General features: G+C 36.4%; 2 protein-coding genes across 13 annotated transcripts in view; one reads left to right on the plus strand and one right to left on the minus strand.

Annotated features, from left to right (window-relative positions):
* On the minus strand, nucleotides 1–12,311 carry HNRNPK (heterogeneous nuclear ribonucleoprotein K). 11 transcript variants are annotated; one of them, XM_011372050.2, is made up of 17 exons: nucleotides 12,043–12,311; nucleotides 10,039–10,112; nucleotides 9,838–9,922; nucleotides 9,315–9,412; nucleotides 8,634–8,690; nucleotides 7,147–7,190; nucleotides 6,203–6,275; nucleotides 5,587–5,658; nucleotides 4,976–5,089; nucleotides 4,481–4,609; nucleotides 3,575–3,882; nucleotides 3,405–3,459; nucleotides 3,041–3,124; nucleotides 2,751–2,766; nucleotides 2,592–2,674; nucleotides 2,059–2,228; nucleotides 1–1,350 (listed from the first exon to the last, which is right to left on the minus strand). In XM_011372050.2, exons 3-17 carry the CDS (start codon nucleotides 9,893–9,895, stop codon nucleotides 1,317–1,319), a joined length of 1,395 nt encoding a protein of 464 aa, XP_011370352.1. In that variant the 5' UTR covers nucleotides 9,896–9,922; nucleotides 10,039–10,112; nucleotides 12,043–12,311; the 3' UTR covers nucleotides 1–1,316. The 11 variants fall into 11 exon arrangements, with proteins under 11 accessions (XP_011370352.1, XP_011370360.1, XP_011370358.1 ...); XM_011372056.2 differs by having other exon boundaries at nucleotides 99–1,290; XM_011372051.2 differs by lacking the exon at nucleotides 12,043–12,311 and adding an exon at nucleotides 11,685–11,823 and having other exon boundaries at nucleotides 99–1,350.
* RMI1 (RecQ mediated genome instability 1) overlaps nucleotides 12,309–24,196 on the plus strand; it is a 20,859-nt gene continuing 8,971 nt past the window's right edge. Inside the window, exons 1-2 of one of the 2 annotated variants that reach the window (XM_011372061.2) lie at nucleotides 12,309–12,529; nucleotides 17,325–17,379. The gene's annotated coding sequence lies outside the window, so the exon portion shown is untranslated. The remainder of the gene's footprint in view (nucleotides 12,530–17,324; nucleotides 17,380–24,196) is intronic. The other variant, XM_011372063.2, reaches the window with a different exon arrangement.

The raw sequence follows: 24,196 nt of genomic DNA on the forward strand, positions 1-24,196 counted from the left end.
TACATAATTTAAGATTACTGTATTTCCTTACAAGAGGAACGTTTTAACAAATTTTACAAGGTGTCAATCAACCCTTGTTCAAATTGGGCACACATCAATTCTAGCATTAAGGGAGTTTATTTGGAAGTGAACTTTTAACTATTAATACAAATGTCAAGATACTACACAAAACATCCACAGGAACTTTTTTCATCTTTTTTTTTTTTTGAATTGTTCACAAACATTTCCTACATAATCCAACATAAAACAAAGAAATGGTACATCTTTTTCTTTCAATTTGCATACAATGGAAAAACAAGAATATATATATATTTTACAAAGTTTAACTAATAAGACACTAGGCAGGCTGACAGTTTAAATCTATATGTGAGAAATTATCTAATAAAAAACCAGAATTTATTTAGCATCAGTCACTTCCATAACCAACTATTACTCTGATTATAAAACTTGCTGCCATTAGGCTCTTGGTATATATTTATACCATTAATCAACTTGTAGTACTGCTCCCCACCTTGGTTCTTCACAATTAACATAGAAAACTGTTGCAAAGTAGGGGCAAGCATTTGCAAAACAAACAAAATCCCCAGCTTATTATAAGCATGAATGTGTATTATGGAATTTCTTCCCAAGCAATGGACTTTCAAACCATCAAATCACCAGAACTGAATCTGCCAAGTTATTTTGCCTATGTCCAAGAAGAGATGCATCTATTTATTCCAACAGAGGAGCTGAAAATCAAACTTAGTGTTTAGTTTGGGGGTGGGTTGGAGAATCCAGCCATTTGAAAAATGACTGTCTTAAAAAAATGACCACCAAAAATAGGTTCACTAAATTTATTTTAAAAATCATAAAACGTTTCTTACAAAAGAGCATTACATTCTGCACACTGCTCTGAATAGATGCCAGGGACATATGGACTATTGTTACTTTTCCTCCCTGTCCCACCCCACCCCAAATGTTACAGTGACCACAAAGCAAAGTGTTCACAATAATTACATAGGGGGAAATTTCCTTTTTAACCAACAATGAACAAAAATTAAAATTCACTCACTCTGCTGCTGTTTCAAAATTTCAATGTTAGTTTTGCACACCCTCCCCCCACCCTATTTGTAAGGAACTAAAACATTACATCTGGTGAACAGCAAAGATTTCACTACACCTCAAATGCAGAACACCTATGAAGCAGAGGAATGTTGGCTTTTTAAACAGAAGCAGATAAAAAAAAAAAGATGCAGGACTCCTTCAGTTCTTCACTAGTCTTAGAAAAACTTTCCAGAATACTGCTTCACACTATAAAAAAGAAAAAATATCTTGCATTAGAATCCTTCAACATCTGCATACTGCTTCACACTATAAAAGAAAAGAAAAAAAAGTACGAATTAGAATTTTTGTTCGTAACATCTTAATCAACATTAAGACAATTTCAATGCTAAATTAAATGATAAACATGTCCATTATAATTAGAAGAATTAAAACATTAGCACAATTACAAATTAAGAGCAATGTAAAATTAAAAATGATTAATAGTAAATCAGACATTAGTAGAGCAGAATTAAGAAGATGAAATCAAAAGTTGTTAATGTTTGGTAGAAAAGACAAGAAATGCCAGTAAGGTGTGAAATGCTGCATTTTACAGCACCAATCATTTGTCCTGTAGAGGCATGGCCTGTGCCATATGGCAGACTGTGATTTGTTGTCGATTTAGTTATCTAAAAACAACAAAATCACTAGTCTTCCACACAGAACTAGACCAACATCCACTGAATCTTCTATATTTTCTACAGGCTCTGTATAATTATAACAAGTGGTTTTGGCAGCAGTTTTCACCAGAGAAATGAGAAGTTTGCTTGGTTAAGGCTTCTTCCAGCAAGATTAGTATTGAATTGTCTCCGTTTTTAGTAAGAAAGCAGAAGAAAATTAAAGCAAAGCTATTAGAATGTTTAGAAGTTAGGTCCCCAAAAGGTTGAGACACCATGGCCTCTAAAAGAAAAATCAATTGAGAGGAAAGCTTAAAGTTTTAGTACGTGTAGACTAACATAAAGATAAACTTAAACTGACCTGTTCTGCAGCAAATACTGTGCATTCTGTATCTGGTCCTGTGTTCCTGTAATGGTAATGATCCGATCTTCAGACCCTTCTAAAGGTTCATCAATTTTGATCGAAGCTCCTGACTCATGGCGAATTTGTTTAATCCGCTGACCACCTTTGCCAATAATAGATCCAGCCAACTGAAAAATTTCAAAAACAAATTTTTAAAAGAAATGACATTACCCATATTTTTAATGACCATAAAGTATATTAACTTTGTAGTTATTTATTTTTAATGCCCTCTAACTCGTTAAGGCTTGAATTATAATGTATTTACACTTCAACGTTTTCTGTAATTAATAAAAGGCTCAAAACCTAACAGCTTTTGGTAGTAATGACCATCACCTAACAAAACTCAAAAACTAGAGAATGACACCTCACTTAAATTCTAAAACACAATTTCCAGCCTAAAATGAAATATTTCTGTTAAAACCTTTTATTATAAGTTAGGGTACTTGGAATGATTTAGTAAACGTTCTTTACAATATAGTAAAGGTACTTACATCTTTGGGAATAGTTACTTGTGTAGTAATAATAGGTCCACCAAGATCACCATATGAGCCACGACCCCCTGCATAGGAATAATCTGATTTAAATAATGAGCATTAAGTTCATTTAGAAAGCATGTAAAAATATTTGATTTCACAAAGGAGAAAACTTACCATATCCGGAGCCACCCTAAAAACACAAAGAAAAAAACAAAATTACTCTGTCTTCAAAATTACTCTTCAGATATTTTAATATTCCTAAAATCTCTCAGTTTAGAAAAACCAAAGTCCTCCCACATCCTCCCCAGTAAGTTTATTTCAGAAGACAATCTATACGGGAAGAAATCATTGAAGTACATAGCATTTAAAGAAACAAACATCAATGAGAAAAAATAAAATACTTATTGGTGAGTAGCCAAACATAATTATTACTGATATGAATGCAAATACCCACGATACTCAACCTGTGGTTCATAAGCCATTTGCCATTCTGAAGGGCTCCATGTATCAATTGCAGAGTCCCAAGTTTCATCAGCACTGAAACCAACCTGTGTTAAGAGACAGAACGATCAACAAAAACCTGACACTTTGTCACAGAGCTACTGTTTTTACATGCTCAATTTTTATTTTACATCATTAAATCATACTTTGGAGGAATAAAGATGGCTCAATAAAGTCTCAATATTTCGGCAAACAACTAAGTGGCTAATAAGAAGTCCGCTTGTAACACAAGCTTTTTAATTAACAATACTTGTTATAAAAAAAAGTTAAATTATCTGATTTTAAGACCCCTCACAGCCCTTATATACATTGATAAGTAAGTCTTACCATGCCATCGTAACGGTCTCCAGGTCTTCCTCTTCTGTCATAGGCCATTAGATCTCTGCAACAATATGTATTGTAATCTCAGCTTGTTCACATCACACATCAAAAACCTACCCTTTCTGCTCCCCTATATACAGCCTCTTTTCTGTTAATAATGTGTGAATGAAACTTACCCTCCTCTAGGTGGTGGTGGTGGAGGAAGAGGAAGATTCCGAGCTCTGCTTCCTCCCCTGCCACCTCGTCCAGGAGGAGGGGGAGGAGGTCCTCGCCGAGGGCTCATATCATCATAATCTCTTCTAGATGGAGGCATTGGACGCCCACCCCGACCAGGAGGCATTCTGTCAAAACCACCTCTTCCCCGCATGGGAAATCCCACAGGACGTCCACGGCGATCATCAAACATCATTGTAAAGCCACCATAATCGTAAGTTTCATCGTAAAAATTGGGATCATAAGGCTGTGCACGTCCTTTGATGGGGGACTAAAACAAAAACATAGCAATGTTATATAGATTGAAGGAAAATAGCCTTAGTTCTTACCATTTTTTCCTACAAACAATATTTAAAGTCCTTTATTTCTTCTGGGAGGTACTTCAGACATGACAAGAATACAGGTAAAATAATATTAAAAGACTGAAAATATTCAGTACTTTTGGTGAGTCCTAAATAAAAAGTAACTTTTATTGCTTTTGGGGGAATAACTGCCAGCTTACTATTTTAAATCTTAGATCTTGAGACTAGAAACCTTTGCATTTCACAGTGGAGTCTATGAAAAAGAGCAACCATCCCAAGGGATAAGGCGATCAGTATCTTTGGTAAGCCTGTAACCCATACCGAAGCATGGGAAGTTGTGCAATGCAATACTGTAAAAACTTCTTTTGAAGATCTACAGGCCATAAAAATCTCATCAGCAATCGCAAAGTATTTCTAAAGTAAAGTGACGGCTAAAGCTTGGCGATAAAAAAAAAAAAAAAAAAAAAAAGGGAAAGGACAAGTAAAAGTCATTTGTTTAAACCTTCTGAAACTACTTTTGACATCTATTTGTTTCATGAAATGAAAAATAAAGTGTTCTGAAGATACCTCTGATATAAGATCAAGGATGATCTTTATGCACTCTACAACCCTATCAGGTTTTCCTCCAATAAGAACGACTCTGTCAGTGGAATGAGGACAGCATTCCTGGAAAAGCTTGATTGTTGTCTGAGTGTTCTGCAATAAATGCACAAAAATAAATAAATAAATCCATCAGAATAAAAAAAAATGCACAAAAGGGAGAAAAATTAGGAAATCTAAGATTCAAATAAATTTACATTTGCATTCAGTAACCCACCACTCATAAAAATCTTTGAATACTAGAACTTTTCAGGGCACACACACACACACACACACAAATTGGCAAAATAACGTGGCCAGATCTTTTTTGTGGTATTTCAATAGCAACTGGATAAATATAGAAGTGATGAGGAATCTCAGGAAAGAAAATGAGAAGGGGGAGTGTGAGAAGCCCATTAAACCAATTCTTCATGAAAAACTACTTTCCAGTAATATAGCAGAAAATCAAACAGTTGCGTTTACCTCTCTAAGTTCTTTGATTTTAGCACCTTTGACTCCAATAATTCCGCCTGCCAGACTCTGATGAATCAGCAGTCTCAATTCGCAGTCAAAGTCGCTTCCTTTATAGTGCTGGTACTGCAGAGGGAGAGTTATAAAATTTTAGTCCCAAATCAAGGATTCCCCAATACACACTTATCTGCTATAAGCATAACATACTGTTGCAGTGAGCAACCTGAATTTATATTTCAATAACTTTACCAGTTATGTGCTTATTATCCTCAATAGCCAGGCCCAAAAAAGGACATTCTGCACCACCTTAAAAAACTATTTTATTTTCAGGTCCTGCAACACCATACCCACACTGCAGCCATTTAGCATGTCGCTGTTACCACAAAATTATTATTAACATTCAAATAACACCATAATAAAAATGACTGCAAAGCACTTTGCAAATGTAGTTAATTCCCACTGCAGCATGGAGCAGGGTCAACAGTGAGTTGTAAGACCATTCATTTATCATGTTTTTAAGCCTTTTTCTATAGAGACGGGAAAAGTACACTATGTTAAAAATAAAATTGATCCTATGGGCCAGGCTCCATACTTCAGTGGGGTTCAATGGCACTATGACATACATTTAAGCATTCCACAGCATCAGATTCGAGCGGGAGCTGGCTGGTTGCAGTGGGTGATGGCAACTGCAGGCCCTGAAAGTAGAAAAATAAGAGTAATAGGTTAAGTGTCTAGTGTGATCAGGCTATTGTCGCATATATTGGTAAAGCTACTACAACATATTTCACATCTATGTCATTAAAAAACAAGAAACTGCTAATCTACATACTAAGAATCTATGTACATACAATGCTTTTCTCTCTACATCTGTTACAGAATTTTAAAATCCTCAAACTAGATTAAACAGGCCTTTCCAATAGTCCTACAATCAATATTTTAACTCATTAAAAAAACCCAAACACCTCCCCTAAAACTAAAGCCCATAAAATATATGCTAAACCCATTAAAGTATGTGACCACAGACAGTTCTATTTACTCAAGTGGTCAGACTACATTTTAAAACCAGTAAGGTGGGTACAGTAACCCTGTACATTATGTAGGTTGTCAAGATGTTGCTGCTACAAACTTATATCCACTGTCTCTCCACCTCCCCCATTATGCCCCAGTTAAACATACTTTAACCACCGCCACCACCACCCCTCCGCCTCAATTGGCAAATACACAGAAAAATGAGCCTACCTCTTCCAAGGTAGGGATGATTTTCTTCAGAATTTCTCCAATTGTTTCAATGTCAGCACTGATACTCAATATGCTGTCAAACATCACAAATACCAGATAGTACAAAAAAGGTGGAAAAGAAAAATGAGTTTTGTGTTCATCACCAGGTAGTCATACAAATTTTTACAGAGAAGTTACAATTATTTAACACTCCCCATTTAAAGTAGCCTATTTATAGATTTACACATGCATTTTGTTTTATGCCCAATACAGACATAACAATATTAGGAGACTTGCAGAGAGACAGAAAGAATGGGCTCTTGGAAGGGCTCAGATTAAGTGGGCAATAAACTGACCAGAACTGAAGCAGAGTTGAATATGTATGTTCCCCGCCACCACTAAGTTAATTAAGGATACCCTCGCTGTTACATTGGTAAAACTGGCACACCTTCTCTTAGGCAAAGTGGGGGAATATGCAAGTGGTGAACATTATATTTGGAGTAAGGTTATGAATACCAGTTAGAAATTAGATCACTAATGGGCTCTGCAAGAAAACAAATACAAATGCGAGACAAAACAAAGACAACACAAATGAGAAGTGAAGGAAAGTGAACCAGAGTTAGCATTTCATCAGAAAAAATTATGAACAGGCAATGTTGGGAAGCAAGGTGGGCCACAAAGACAGAGCGAGAGACTATTTTGGTAACAATCTGATTTACAATGCAGCAAATATGCAACACTTGAAGCTGTGCTCCTTCCATTGAAATAAAATTAGTGGATCGTTTGGGTGGGCAACTCACGGTAAAAGTTCAGTGACAAAAAGACTTAATGGGGAAAATAAGACAGAAACTTGAAAAACAATACACCGTCTAAAGGGGATACTATTTAATTATATAAAAGGCAGGTAATAAAATACATTTCTCTCTTTCTAATCAGGCAGTGAGGCATAAACTGTTGGGACATACCGCTCGGGGCCACTGCTGTCTGGGACTGAAACACTGGCATTGTACTGCATTGGTCATTGGCGTTCGTGGATGTTGGCATTGGGCATGGGCATTCAATCAGAAGTTGTCAAGTATGGTACCCGTTTGGCAACGAGCACATTTTTGGGCATAGCCAACCAGGGTTTTCACATGGGCGTTCAGGGGCGGATGGGCCAACGTCATGGTGGGCAACGCAGGGGTAAGTCGATCCAGTACATGGGCAACGGAGATATATGGCCAAAAAAACAAGGAGAGGGAAAAGGGGGAAAAGCAATAAATTTTAATTTAATACAAACTATACTCATACTCTCAATTAATGAAACAAGCTTAAGTTGTTCTGAAGACTAACACAATAATGGACTTCTCTATATCTGACTGTGGCTTAACATTTAAGGACCTTAAATGATGGTACTAGCTTTTTTTTTTAACAAATGTTTCAGTAGCAGGCTGGCTCATGAGGGTAGACACAAAACCTGTCATGACTCAGTTTACTGAAGTGCTTGAGGAAATGGGGAAATTAATAACCCAGATAATTATACAGAACATCTGGATTAAGAGGAAAGAGGTTTATATAAGACAAAACAAAAATTCCCACACCACCAAAAACCTTAACTCTTAAAAGACTAGTTGGTTTCCTGGAGGTTTAAAACGCAATCCTAGATCCTAAACAGGCAAAAGTTTATAAAATTTTAAACAAATTTTCAAGTTCAGTTTACAGTAATCAAAGAGGAACATACAAAGATCTGCGACCAAGAGAGAAATGAAATACTATCAAATAAGTATTCAACACAAAGTTACTATTTGCCTCAATTTCAGCAAGAAAGAGTGTGTTCACTAGGAGAAAAAAAATTTAAAGAAATTTTGGTGTAGCCAAGTCCTATAACTATGCTTACTTATGGTGTGATACCAACATTTAATGTGTCTAATCACAAGAGTCAACCCACTATATGAAGACTCAAATCACTGGCATGGACAAATGGTTTCCCAATCATAATATTAAGTGCCTACTCTAGTCTTTACCCATGTTTAATCATGCAAGCCCAACATTAATTTCTTTGTGCTCCATGTGCAAGCTGTTAAAGAACAGATGGATGACTTTAAAAAAAGGGAAATAAAAATTGAGTTTTATCAGCCACCTGCAATGGTTTTCAGTAATACTGTAATTGATTCATACATGGGAAATGGTACATAAGGGTTTTTACAATTGTTATTTCTAATTAAATGTTATCTTGAAGAGAATTTGGTGGAAAGTTATTAGAAAGTGAAGAGGTTTAATAGACACTCCCCTCCAACCCAATCTGAAATTTGTTAAAATTGGGAATGGCAAACCTTGAAATTATCTATATAATCAATTATTACGATGGCTTGTCTCTAGACTATTAAATGATTTCTATGATGCAACTCTTTAAATTTCTACACACACATAAACTGAAGCTGTTGTGTAGTAGTTTAAACTCTTTAATACTTACGTCTGTACGCAGAGCCTTAATATTCTTGCCTCCTTTTCCAATCACTGCCCCAGCATTCTGGAAAAAGTAAAAGGACAAGAAATTAAGTCTGCCTTTTTCTTTCAGTGCTCTTAAGCTTTAACCAAAAACACACAAACAAAAAAGCAAATGAAAACTCTGTTGGAGGATATCAAAATCATCTAATTAAAAAACCATCTAGAGTCTATGTGCTTTTTGCGGTCTAAATACCAAGACAGAGCTTTGGAATATTCAGAATGTCAGAATAAACTTAAGCCCTAGCTTTACAGTACACGGGCTAAAAAAAAATTTTTTAATAGCAGATACACCTTTACATTGTGGCATAGCAATACTAATCAAGTAAACTGACAACCAGGACATATTCTATCAAATCCACAATGTAATCAAGGTATAATCTTTAATCCATTAATGCTTTAAGATTACCCACACCCTTTCTCCTGGTTTGACCTGTAAGTGGCTCACTATACTAAGATTTCATTTTGTTAGTCAAAAGACAGAAACAGACTCAGGATGACCTACAAGTCTGTTCAGAAACAAATCTTTCATATTCTTCAACCTATAAGGCTTTAAAGGCTTACCAGAGGGCCAAATCGGAACTTTATCTATCTTAATTTCTACTCTAGTTAAGAAGCACTTTCAAATTTTCACAAATAAAATTTATACCTTGCTCTGAAGCAGAATGCGTAATTCAACCATCTCATCAGTGTTTCTAGATCTTTTAAAAGCTTGCTCCTCTTCCATATCTTCTGCAGGGCGTTTACCTAGAAATTAACAGTTTAGACATCAAAGAAAATATCAGCATCTTCGATTATATTTGTTTTACCCTATAAGTTAAATTAGAAAAAGCAACTCTTTCTGTTTGAAGAGGTCTGTTGCTAATTCCAAGTACTTCTGAAAAGGCCAAAGGCACTTACATTCTTGGACTTTTAAATACGAATCAAAGCATGCTCCCTTCCAGCATCCTTTTCTAAATACAAGATACTGTGACAATACTTCAAAGGATCAGAAATTCCAAAATGCAAGGGGGCGGGGAACAACTATCGGCTTCTTCTGGTCTGTTACCTTTGTAAATGTTACTATTTAAGTTGATAAATAAAAGCCAAGTTGTAACTGACAGGGATCTAAAACTAAACAATCACAAATAGAATGAAAATATAAAATTGTTACAATTAAAATGTTTTCTCACCAAATTCACCATTGGTTTCGGTGTTGGGGAAGGTTTCCTCTGGCTGTTCAGTTTCCATTTTCTTGGATTAAATGGACACACTGATCTGTTGAAAAACAAAGCAGCTAGTACATTTGGCTTATTGGAAAGTAAACAATGCATGTTGCTAAATATATATATATTTTAAAAAGGCAAAGAAATGACTCTGCGTCTAGAACGTACCAGTTATATATCCTTGCAGAGCAGAACTGAAGTGTTCTGGGCGGGACCAACTGACACCCTAGTGCTGCAGTAGCCTACAGAAACCAACATAAATCAAGTTTTGGTTTTGATCGCTGATTACTAAACACTAATAAACACAACTGCGCTCTTTCTAAAATTTTCTTCCTTTTAGGGCCTTAAACCTTCAAATGATTGCCTTAAAAACCCAAAACAATCATATCTAATTTTCCGACAAAAAACAAACACTATTTTGCCATTGGATCTAATCCCATCACGGAAACTAGTAATTTTATGTGATAAATACATAGAAGACGAAAGGCGCATAAGCCTGTGAGCTGATTTTGTCCCCGAGCATAAGTTTATAAAAAGGTAAAACTAGTGTTAACATTTTAAACAGTTTTTAGTTTTTTTTCCATTGGTGACTTGAAATGCTATTCTCCAAAAACCTCGAAAGTTTACGAAGACAAATTCAAGCCACATTCAATAATCGGGTCAATCTACCGGAAAAATCTAACTCAAAAACGAATATAAGAGCAGACAGAACCACACTGCCAGAGCTGCCCGATTATTCAAGAGGTAGTAGAGCCCTCGAACACGAGCAGGGTATTTTACACTAGGTTAAAAAGGATATAACCTAACAATTACCCTTCTACAACCAGACTGGCGATGAGACTGCAAACAGCCGTCTCTGGACTGGCAGGAGGCGACATGTGGCCTCTGCTAAAAAAGGTAGGTAGGCCAGCACTAAAAAATCAAGGAAACATTTACGCCTCCCACTCTCCACAACGTTTAACGACTAACTGAAACGCTCTCCTTCTGGCCCATCACTAAATTCACTAGTAATGTGTGGTAGAAAATTTGGATAAAAAAGTTTAAAGGTAAACAGTGTATTTTTAGGAATAAAACGTTGCCGCGGTCCTTTAGTCACCATTCCTAAGACCTCAAAAATAGCTAAGTATGCGCGCGACTAGCCGAGGTACACCACCCCCCCCCCCCGCCCCCCGTACGCCTGATACCGGGATCGGCAACAGCCGAGGGTAACAGTTGAAAAAGCCAGAGGCGAGAGCAGAAACGCCGCACCTCTCCTCTCCCGGATCCGACAGGAAATGGCGGCCCGTGTAATGGCGACTACGTGCTACTAGGCGGAGCCGAGCGCCGACCCCCCCTCCCCCACCCACCACGCGGTCCCGAGACCTCATCCCCCGCACCCTCCCCCCACCGCGGGAGAGACAAAGCAACGGAGGAAGCCCCGACCATTCGACCTCCCCCGCTCCAGCTTCAGCTCCAAGATCAAGCTGAGAAAGCTAAAGTGCGGCGAAATCCAAAGAACGGCTTCATTCTCTGCCGCCTTCGGGTGCCGCCCGCTGGCCCCTTCTTCTTACGCAAGGGTCTTGGACCTCTTGTCTACTAAATTACAGCTCATCCCACAGACACATGCCTCGCAATGCCCCAAAGCCTCTATTACCACAACACGGACTGCGGATATACTCTCAGGGAAATGGCGGAGGTGGGGGGAGGGGAAATTGGGCAACGTTCCCTCGCTGAGAATCGGCCAACCACCAAGTAGTCCCCAAAAGCCTCCCTCAAAAGGAAAAATTGGTCTGACTCTCGCTTTCACGCGCCGTTCGACTATCTCCGCTCCTCACCGCGCGAGGCCGCCGTCCCTACGCCGCCGGGCCGCCTCAGCCGGTCGCAGCTAGACAGAGAACGAGCGCAGGCCCTTACCGCCCTCCCCCGCCTCCCCGCGCTCTCCTACCCCGCCGCGGTGCCGATTGGCTGCTCGAGCTTCGGCGGTGGCGCGAGAACGAAGCGATTGGCTCAAGGCCGCGTCAATCGAGGCGCCGGAGGAGGTGACGGCCCCACCTCCCGTCGGCGCCTCCCTTCAGGCTGTAAGGCCGCTAAGGGCCCAAGGAAAACCGGGCTTGAAAAAAGTCAACGCGGCCTTTAGGGAGGCCAATCCCCTGCCTAAATCCGTAATACCGAAGCCCCAATAACCCTAATTACCTAAAGGCCGTAAACAAGCGGGACGTAGGCAAGACGTCGAGGTTGGTGCAGCAGAGAAACAGAGGATAATGGCGTCCGCAGCGCTTTCGCCTGGAACGCCCTCCTCCTTTCTCGTTCGCGCACTCACTAGCTGGGGGAGGGGAAAAACCTCTCGCGAGAACTAAAGGTTGCCTCGTTCACGCGCACTGGGAGGGGGTGGGGAAGGGGCGTTTTCGGGACCTCAAGGAATCTTTTGGGTTTGGAGGAGGGGCGTGAGCGTGCGGCAAATCGGGCGGGAAGAGGAGAAACAGGATTAGGGCGCGCGGTGACCGTAGTTAGAGTGTCGCGGCCCGGCAACCGCTGTTGCGCGAGGGGAAGGCGGGACGCCCAGGTCTGTGCTAGGCCCTGACGAATGCTCTCGTTTCCACGGTCTACACTTGCGTCTCCCTTCCTCCCCGCAACTTCACTCCCGCCCGGGTTGCCCGGCTGCGGGGAGAGCCGCGGGTCGGTAAGTGCAGCCCTCTGGCCCGGCCCACTCCGCGGAAACCCGCTGTTTGTAACGGGCCGCAGTGCCAGTCAGGCGTGGCCCGGGCTGGGGATCCTGCTGGCGGTTTGCGGCCGGTTGTCGGCTCCGGCGGGATCCCTGGCAGCGCGAGCGGGTCCGCCGGGTTGTGGCGGTGAGCCTCGGAGTCTTAGGGAACTTGTCCCTACGGTTCCGATCTGAACCAGCACGCCCTGGAAAGTCCAGGAGAACAGGGCTCTCCATTATGATGAGACCTTTCATTATTTTCCTTTCTTTAGTCTTTTTGTTAGTGGGGCCTGTGATGCTAGTATTTTGTAGTGTCGCTGCATTTTATCTGAGATTTTTCTGGAAGTAATATTGCATTCATCCAAAATGAATGCAAATCAAAATACGTTTAGACATCCATGTTCTGTTAATTCAATTCTTTAAAGCGCCTACCGTGTGTCAGGATATTCAGCAGTGGTCAGGACATCAAAAACCTCGCGCTTCAATAATGTTACCGTTCTAGCATGTTCAGTTTACATTACTTGCTTTTTGTTCAGTTACTTTTTAGGCCCCTGTGCCAAGCTTTGATGATTTCTTTTGTTGAGACACATCAGGTCACTGCGAATTGGTGACAAACCTGGGAAATCACCAGGCCTGATCGTATCCAATTTTCACATCCGACTCTTCAACCTTCCAGCCTTCATCCACAACACAAACTCACATTGAAGTTTAAAGATGCAGTAATTAACGTATAAAGCTAAATCCACCGTTAGCAGTATATGTATGTATATATGGACACATACATATACGTTTATAGTAATTATGAATTTGTGCTGATTTACAATATCGTAACTTGGTTTCCCTTTTGAATAATTCGCAAAATAGTTGTAATCCGGCTTCTTTTTTGAATGACTATGATTTCGTCTATCTCTTATCTTTTACTTGGAGTTTATAATGGTCCCTACCATGAAGAGTACTACAAGTCTTGTTGGGAGGTAAAACTTAACTCACGTTTTTGTTCTGTTACATAGTTCAGACTTTGATTAAGTTTTCAACCAAGAATTGATGAGTGTATGTACGTAGGGGCTGGGGATACTTGGATTATAGAGATTTAATCCGCCAGTCGGGATTTGGAACACTAATTGAATCTGTCATTTAAAACCTGGGACATTTCACTAACATTAATAGGAACATAAAGGGTACTCTACTAATCATACATTCTTTTAAGGTATTATTTCTGCTGTAGCCATCATTTTATGCCTTGATAAATGGCAAAGTCAGTATCCCTATCTAGGAACTCCTTCCAATTTTACTGTCTTCCAGCTGGACCCTAACTGGTGAAAGCTCTTGACTTTTCTAGATGCCATTGTTAGATTTTTTTTTTTTTCCTTTTTCCACTTGTTTTCTTCCTTCTCTCTTGTAATTTGCTTTTTAGGTTTACTCTTTAAATAATAGGATAGTCTGTCTTTTCACTATCCTTTCATCCTCTTTTCAGCCAAACCACATTATACCTATGCTTATTCAAGGACTTGTCAACTTGATTGATACATTCAGTGATTCCTGTATTGTGTAATGAATTGTATGATCATTTCGTACTTCCAGTGAATTCAGAGCTAGTATTACTTAGCTGTGGGATTTATTTTAGATAAGCTAATATAATTGAGATTACCCACAATCAAGCTGGATGATTATTTAAAATATAGCTAACGTTTCCTGAATTTCCCCATCATGTGCTAAACCTTGTGCTTGTAGTTTAATGCTTATTGCAGTCTTGTGGGTAAATTGTTCTCTTTTTTTTTTTTTTTAATGGGTGAGGAAATTAAGAGAAGTTAAGGAACATGTCTGAGGTCACATTGCAGAGTTGAGATTCAAATTTTACATTAAGTTATGGAAGATCCACAAGGAGCCCCACTGATTACTTCTTTCTGATTTCAGTCATTAAATATAAAAATTTCCTCCTTAATTTTCTATCTTCAGAGTATCTTAAAGTCATCTCAAATGATTTAAAACACAAATTCTTTATTTTTTAGATGAAGATAGTGGAAACATGGAGTGCTTATGATTTAAATATTTGCGCTTTTAAGGTTCAGTTGGTTGAATGCCATATAGTGTCCAAAAGGATGGTACTTCCATCTCTTTTTCTGTTTTTGAAAAAATTGGAATATGTGAGGCTGACTGAAAATTAATTTATAAATCAAATATGCTTAAGTCTTAGTACTGAATGATAGAATTTTCTACTTTTCTGCTCAGTTCTGTAGTCAAAATCTAGCATGTAGATTATTGTGGTCACCTTAGTTTAGCATGCACAAAATGTCAATTGATTTGTTAAAAAACTTTTTCATAATTATTATATTTTGAGGATTAAGATTCATGTAGTTTTATAGCTGGCCTTTCCCTAGCAAAAAAATAAAAAAAATATATTTTCAGGACATTAAATAGTTCTTAAAAATAACTTTTTAAAGACTATAACCTTCCATGTCATGGAGCCAGTCTGATGTTAAACATTTAGGTTTTTTCTGTTTTTTTTCCACACTGTAAAAATACAGTGATAAACTCTGACACATAAATCTTTGTCTTCATTTCTGATTGTTTTCTTAAGAAGTGGATTATATGGTATGAACATTTCTTAGAATACAATTTAAAAAATATATACTTTTGAGGATTAGGGGCAGCTTTTTGTGTTAGTAGATGGGAAGTGGTGCTGCTCTAGCTAACACTTCCCTCTGAGTTGCTTTTACCTGCAGCAACTATGATTACACAGTTTTTTGAGAAAGGGAAGAATGAAAACTTTAGGAATTCATTGTTTGAAGAAGATGCAAATAATAGAATTTACTAAATTATTAAGGGGCTCTGTTATTGAAACCCAGTCCAAACTTTATAACATAGATCCCACATGATAGGATCTCTCATGGGATACTTTTTCCATTTAAGTAAAAATTTTAATTTCTAACCTGTAGGGGAAAAAATCCTATTATACACAAAATCTTTCTATTACAGTTATTATAACATACAGTTGTGGAGACCATTTCTATGTTCAGATCACTATGTCCTCTACTTTCTTTGCTGTTAAATGAAGAGTGCTGTGTGATAAATGTGCATTTAGCAGTCAAATTTTCTCCCAAGGTTCTTGACTGATAAAATATTTGGTATTAGCTGTATTTGAGTGCTTGTACAATGTTAAGTATCTCTTAACACATTTGTTTGTGTTTTAAGGTTATCTTTGGAGGTTTTAGTCATTCGAATTTTTTCTTTACCTAGTTATGATAACATCATAAAATTATTGGGTGTCAGGTAGCTCCAAAAGTGGACATTCAAATCCTAGACGGTAGTACTTGGAAATAATTATTACTACTGCCACACATTAATAGAACGATTTAGTTGGGGTTTATTTGAGCAATGTTTCTCAGAATTTGTCCTAATTGTCACTTGAAAGTTTTGTCACTTGCTATGTTCAACAGCACAAACAAGTGTATGATTGAAATAAATAATTAAAAAAAAAAGGATACGTAAGCCTTAAAATATCACTTTGTGACATTTTAAAAAATTTAAAATTATTTTATGTGGTGTCTTAGTAGAGTTATAACAAAGGAAAAGTAGCACTTAACCATAACATTGTTGTTTTGAAGTTGTCATAAAGATAGGTGATAGGTGATTACATTTGCTGTAGGTGTTGTTTTTTTTCACTTGATTTTGTAAATGAAATAATTTAGAGTGCACTAGGTGAGCTTATTTAAATGAGATTTCAGGAAAGTATGTTTATTATAATAGTGTGCTCTGATAGAATAGCCAATTAAGAGTGAGTTTTATATGTAAGTGGGTTTTATATGTAAATGAGGGACTGGCTGTACTTTCACTTTTCACTTAAGTCATCAAGGTCTAGAAAAAGACATAGGAATGGAGATTAGCAGAATTTATCTTCCAGTTCTAGGTCTGCTGCTAAGTATGATCTTTATATCTTATTCTTCATGTCTCAGTTTCATTCTCAAATAGATAACAATACCTACCATAAATTATTATTTTGAAATTTAGGTAATACTGCAGATGTAAAAGTATTTTGAAAAAAGTTTAAAGTCTTACAAATAAGTTTTAATTTTTATTTTCAGCAAACCCTTACCTTAATTCTGTGTTTATACAGCTGTATCAGCTGGGATATAGGAATATTATCTGAAATTCATCCTTGTTCATTTTCTGTCCAGTTTTGACCTTTTTAATTTACAACCAGTCAGTCTCCCTTTGTTACTGATTCCTTCTTCCTCCTAGAAGTATTAACAGTATTATCTCCTAGCATTTGACAGATTCAGGTAGAAAATAACATTTGTGTTGTATGGCTGCGTGTAACAATTTAGGGGTATATATTGTACTTAGAGTGATTTACAGTACAAAGCATTCTTGAAAAAACAATTGTAATTGTGGTATTTATACTTGATAATCCACTTAAACAATTTATAACTACTGAAAATACACTGTCCTGACTTCAGTTTACTTAATGACTATCATCACATTGCTACAACACCTTTGGAAATTATACTGGATCCATTTGCCAGCACTGTGCTATTTAAATTATAGTGGAGGAAATGGGTAACCTACAGGATGAGCTCACCTAAAAGCTATGAATCTGGTTTAATTTTTTGAGGTTAAAAAACATGGAATAAGATAGTACTGTGGAATCTTATCATACAAATACAAAGCTTTCAGTCTTGATGTCACTAAGCTATGGCTTCATGGAATTGTGCTTAGAGATTTTAACATGCCTTTATTTTAATTAATTTCATATTTTGATGTTATTTTGTTTTAGGTCTACCTTTTAAGCATGCAGCTGGATTTGATTTATTCCATTTGTATCTTAACAGGTGAGTTAATCTATGTTATGATTGCTGACATATGTAGATTTATTCTACCATCTTATTTATTATTTGTATTTATAGAGCTTGCCCATTCCTTTTATGTCTTTTGTTGGATTGTTTTCTTAATGTTTTCCTCAGCAAGTTTGAAAGTGATATTTCTATTTTTTTGGTGTTCGTCTTCAGTTTTTTTATTGGAGGTATAATTTACATTCAGTAAAATTTATGTTCTTTTTTGATTTACAGTTCTGTGAGTTTTGACAGACATAGTCACATCACCATCACTTCCACCACCACCATGACATAGAACAGTTTCATCACACCTAAAATGCCCTTTTGCCCCATGTGGTTGACTACTCTTCACATCCCCAGCCTTTAGAATCACTGAACTGTTTTCTGTTCCTATATTGCCTTTTCCAGAATGTTACATAAATGGAATTTTACAGTCTTTGTCTGGCTTCTTTCACTTAGCATACCGCATTTGACATTTGTCTTAGTCTGTTTGAGCTACTATAACAAAATACCGTAAACTGGGTAGCTTATAAACAATATAAATTTATTTCTCTGGAGGCTGGGAAGTTGAAGATCAAGGCTTTGGCAGATTTGGTGGGTGTCTGATGAGCACATTTCCTGATTCGTGGATGACTGTCTTCACTGTAGCCTCCCATGGTAGAAGGAGCAAGATAGTTTTGTGTGTGGGGAGTTCTCTTTTATGAGTTCTAATTCCTTTAATGAGGGCTCCACCCTCATGGCCTAAGCATGTCCCAAAGGCCCAACCTCCTAATAGCCATTACATTGGACATTAGGATTTCAGCATACGATTTTTTTGTGTGTGTTGGGGGACACAGTCTGTAGTAACATTCATCCATGTTAATGTATCTTATTAGTAGATCATTCCTTTTTATTACTGAATAGTATTCCATTGTAATGCTGTACCACAATTTGTTTCTCCATTCACCAGTTGAAAGAGATGTGGGTTTCCAGTTTTTGGTGATTATGAATAAAGCTGGCATAAATGTTCACATATAGGTTTTCAATGAGTATAAGTTTTCATTTCTCTTGAGTAAATACCTAGTAATATGATTGCTGGGTTATATGACATAAGCATATATTTAATTTTCTAAGAAAATGCTAATCTGTTTTTCTTTCTAAGCAACTGGTTAAACTGCTTTCTAAAGTGGCTGTGCCATTTTGCATTCCTACCAGTAATGTATGAGCATTCCAATACTTGGTATTGTTATTTTGTATTTTAGCTATGCTAATAGGTGTGTAGTTCACATTGTGATTTTAATTTTTCACTTCCCTAGTGTCTAATAATATTGAGCATCTTTTAATGTGTTTACTTGCTATCTGCATATCTTCTCTGGTGAAATGTCTATTCAGATCTTTTGCTCATTTAAAAATTTTTTTTTTAATTTTAGAATTCTTTATATACTCTGGATACAAGTCTTTGTCAATTATGTGTTTCTCCCCATCTGTGGCTTGTCTTTTGTGTGTATATGTGTCTTGCCTTTATACTCTTAACAGCATATTTCACAGAGCAGAAGTTTTAAATTTTGATGAATCCCAATTTATTAATTTACTTCTTTTATGGAGTATGCTTTTGGTGTTGTATCTAAGAAAAGTTTTAAGAAACCAAGATCGAAGATTTTTCTCTTTTTTTAAATTGAGGTATAATTGACATACAACATTAGTTTCAGGTGTACGACATAATGATTTGCTATTTGTATACGTTGGGAAATGATCACCACAATAAGTCTAATTAAGATCTATCCCCACACATAGTTAGAAAAATTTTTTTTTTCTTATGAGAACTTTGAAGATCTACTCTCTTAGCAACTTTCAAATATGCAATACGGAGTTATTAACTATAATCACCATGCTGCACATTACAGGTATTGGTTGAGGTTTGTATTTTTGCACATGCGTGTCTAGTCGTTTCAGCACCGTTTCTACAAAAGACTCCCATTTTCATGGAATTGCCTTTGCAACTTTGTAGAAAAACAATTGACTATATGTATGGGGCTATTTCTAGACTTTCTTTTTCCATTGACCCATATATTGAATCAAATTGTAATTTTTTACAAAAAAAAATTGCTGGGATTCTGAATGGATTGCATCGAACCTGTAGACCAGTTCGAGGAGAACAGAAACCTTAATATAGAGTCTTCAACACAGCTTATCTCTTTATATGTTTGGGTTGTCTTTGATTTCTTTCATAAGTCGTTTGTAGTTTTCAGTATACATACCCTGCACATATTTTGTTAGTCATAATTTTTGGTTGCTATTGTAAATTGTACTGTCTTGTTTATTACTAGTACAATTGAGTCTTGTTATTTATGGTAATTACATTCTGTAAAGTCACTGTGAACAGTAAATTAGGGAATACTGAACCATTTCTCCTAGGGGAAATAATAGGGTTAGCTTCCTGTGAGTGTCTGATCATGACATTTTCATCAGTGGATTAGTACATAGCCTTTTTTGTGTGTGTTTCTTTTTAAAGACACTTTATTCAATACATGTTGATCATTAACATTGGATTTATAGCCAATGGCACTATAACTCATGCATGGATGAAGCTTGATCTAACACATTTTTTTGGCATATGACACAGCACAGCATTCTTGTACTTAGGAACACTAGACAGCACGTTAGCAGTATGCTAGGGGGCCATTTTAAACAGTGAAGTCATCAACAACAAGCAACAAATACAAAAAATGTGGCACTAAATAGAGCACGAAAAAGATGCTTTTACCTTGCTAACTCTTATCAGGTGATATAGCTTTTTGTAGATTCTTCGGCATTTTCATAAACATTCATGTCATCTGCAATTGGGGTAGTCTTATTTTTTCATTCCCCCCCTCTTCTTCCCTCTTGATTACCCCCTTTTTTATTGTAGTACAAAACATATAACATAAATTTTTACTCCCTTAGCAGTTTTTAAGTGTACATTATAGTGTTAACTATACATATGTTATACTGCATATTTCTGGAATTTATTTATCTTGCATTATTGAAATTCTGTATCCATTGAACTACTCCCCATTTCTCCCTCCCCTCAGTCTCTGGCAACCACAATTATACTTTATATTTCTAAGAGTCTGATTACTTTAGATACCTCATATAAGTGGAATCATGTAGTGTCTGTCTGTGATTAGCTTATTTCATTTAGCATAATGTCCTTTGGTTCATCCATGTTGTAATATACGACAGGTTTTCCTTTTTTTTTTTTGAAGGCTGAATAATATTCCTTCTTATGTATATACCACATTTTCTCTATCCATTCATCTGGTGATAGTCAATTAGGTTGCTTTCACATCTTGTCTATTGTGAATAATGCTGCAGTGAACATAGGTGTGCAAACATCTCTTCAAGATTCTGTTCTCAGTTCTACTGGATACATACCAGGAGTAGGATTGCTGGGTCGTATGGTAATTACATTTTTTATATTTTTAGCAACCTTCATACTGTTCCATAGTGGTTTCACCATTTTATAGTCCTGCTAGTAGTGCACAAGGGTTCCAATTTCTCCACACCCTCACTCTTTTTTTCCTGTTTTTAATTTTGATTTTTATTTATTTTTTGTCAGTGGCCATTTTAAGGTGTGTGAGATGATATTTCATTGTAGTTTTGGTTTTCATTTCTCTTATGATTACTGATGGCAAGCGTCTTTTTATATGCTTGTTGGCCATTTATATCTTCAATTAAGAAATGCCTATTCTAGTCCTTTGCCCATTTTTAAATTGGCTTATTTGTTTTTTGTTCTTGAGTTGAGTTCTTTATATGTTCTGGATATTTACCCCTTAGCAGATATATGAGTTGCAAATATTTCATCCCATTCTGTAGGTTACTTTTTCACTGTTATTTTTTTTTGCTGCACAGACTTTTCAAGTTTGATACAGTCCTGTTTGTCTGTTTTTGCTTTTTTTACCTGTGCTTTTGGTGTCAAAGCCAAGAAATCATTGCAATATCACGAAGCTTTTCTTCTATGATTTTTTCTAGGAGTTTTATAGTTTCATGTCTTACATTTAGATTTCTAATCCATTTTGAGTGAAATTTTGAATATGATATAAGATGTATCTATTCTTGCATGTGGTTATCTAGTTTTCCCAACACCGTTTGTTGAAGAGACTGTCCTTTCTCCATTATGTTATCTTGACACTTTTGTTCATCATTTGACCACAATGTGAAGGTTTATTTCTGGACTCTCTAGTCTGTTTTGTTGGTCTGTACATCTGTATTTATGCTATTTTTTTTTTCTGTTTTAATCTGTATACCTTTTATTTTTTTTTTTCGTGTCTTACTGCACTGACATGAGCCTCTAGTACGATGTTGAAGTATTGAGAGTGAACATTTTTGCCTTATTCTGATCTTAAGGGGAAAGCATTTTGTCTTGTATACCTTTAATTTTGTTCATTGCTAGCAGTGGGAATAAAAAACTCAGTAAAACAAATGAAAGTTAAAGTTAAGAAAGTCTTCTCCCAAAATTAAACATCAGTACAAAGAAATCAGTGGAACATAGGAGATCAAAGAAAATAAAACTTTTATATGTATCATTTAAAATATAAATCTTTTAAGAATTATTTAGAAAAATAGCAATCTTCTGCCTTCCTTCTCTTTTGTTCGCTTCCTCCAGAGGCAACCACTTGCAACTTTTCTAGCTGATTCTTTTTTATATTTGCTTCTATAGCTCTGGAAACCATACATACAGATAATACTACTTGATTTTTCAGTTTTTGGCATTACCTACTGACTTTAACTATAGAGATGAGGATTTAGCTCTTTTTCCACCTACTTTTCTTACCCTCTCCTTTCACTCTCACACATATTTGTCCATCTCTATTATCTCTGTATAGCCGTATTAAAATTTTGGTCAGATTAGTATTTAGAGTGTATATTATTATGACTACATACATGTCAATTACAACTAAGCCTATAATATACAAATACTACTTTTCTTCCTTGTACAACATTTTATTTTCTCTTGAGTTATCTTAGTTTTCTGTATATTTTTTATTAGTTCAACTCCTAACTCCTCCAGTTATTTAAATCTCAGTTGTACATAGAGATACATCAATACTCCAATTAACAGGTGTAAACCAGGAAGGAGAAAGATGTGAAATCTCAGAAACAGTGGGTCTTACACAATTTAATCTTCATAAAATATAATCTCTCCTAAGGCCTTCTGGGCTATTTGCCTTTACATCCTACAAATACCCTTTACTATAATGTTTTGCCTCTGTTTTGTGTAATATCAAAGATATTTCCTCTTTCTTGGTTTATTTTTCTGTTATGTTGGAACACATTCTCCATTACAAAAATTGTTTTAGACAATGCTGATCTAAAAATGTTTTTATTTCATTGTCATACTTAATTGGTACTTTGCCTGGGTAGAGATTTATAGGTTGGAGATAATTTTCATTCAGAAGTTTGAAGGAATTGTTCATTTACCTTAGAGCTTCCATTGAGAAATCTAAAGCCATTTTCATTCCTGATATTCTGAATGTATCGTTTGTTGTTTGTTCTCACTTTCTGGAAGCTTGTAGAATCTTTTTTCTTGTATTCTGAAATTTAATAAAGATATGCTATGTTATATGTCTATTTTTATCCATTGCGTTGAGTCCTTTTTATTTGGAAGCTCTTGTCTTTAAGTTGTGGAAATTTTTCTAAATTCATTTCTTTGATTATAGCCACCCCACTCTCAATCCCCAGATTCCATTGATTTCTTTGTACTGATGTTATACTTTTCTAAGAGATTTTATTAACTTTATTTTCCATTCATTCTACTGTTTTTCATTTCTGCTATCATATTTAAATTTCTAGAAGTTGTTTTTTTTGCCCTATGAATACTCCTTGTTATAGCATCCTATTCTTATTTCATGGATATGATGTCTTATTTCTGAGGATATTAATGATAGCTTTTTTGAAGTTTCTGTCTCCAGTCATTTTCCTGCATTTTTTCTGTTTGATGTGGTTTCTTGTTAGAGGTTTTTCTCAGATATCTTGTCATTATTAAGTGGGAAACTAAAAAGAAAGCTGGTTGGAACCCTGAGTCCATTGATGCAGTCTCAGAATAGGCTGTTCAACCACAGAATCTCTCATGTTAGTATTTCTAGGTCTTTTCTGTTAGGGCGGTAAGACTGCCCAGAGAAAGATTGTCTAATCTCTCTCTAGAGGAGTATAGGCCTAGTCATTGGTATTTCTGGAAACTTTGTGGAGGAAGAAAGTAACACGTATCCAGCATTTAGTATTTAAGAATTCAACAGTACTCTGGTGTCCCCATCTAAAAGCCTCTGTTTTATGCTCTCCAGAAGGTAGGAGGAGCAGTCTCTCTGACATGGGATGGGGATGCCAGTCTTAGTGTCTTAAATAATTTTATAATCAATCTTGTTTTTAGAGTGCCTTTTACTTCCAAATGTACTTACCATTGCCTTTTGTGTGTTCTGGGTTTTAAATCAGCCATCCTTAATACCAGCTTAGAATTTAACTTATTGTTATCTGCTAAGTCATAAACTACTTATGTGTCTGCTTTCAAGCTTCCAAAATTTGTTGCCATTGTTTCTGCTCCCGTTTTCTTTGTTCTTAGAGTATTATGGCTAATGAAAAAGGTGTTTTCTGTGGAATTTCAAGAGGGATTATAAAAATTGTGTTTTCAACCCTCCATTTTTAACTTTAAACATAATTTTATATATTTTTTATAAAATTCTAAACTTGATCAATATCTCTCCTCCTTGACAAAACAGGAATACCTTAATTTCCCTCTGAATTCTTTTTGTATTTTCTACAGTTTTGTTATCTGAAATTTTAAATCCAGCTTGCTGAGTCA

The sequence above is a fragment of the Pteropus vampyrus genome, unplaced genomic scaffold (genome assembly GCF_000151845.1).
Source record: "Pteropus vampyrus isolate Shadow unplaced genomic scaffold, Pvam_2.0 Scaffold199, whole genome shotgun sequence".
Classification (NCBI taxonomy): Eukaryota; Metazoa; Chordata; class Mammalia; order Chiroptera; family Pteropodidae; genus Pteropus; species Pteropus vampyrus.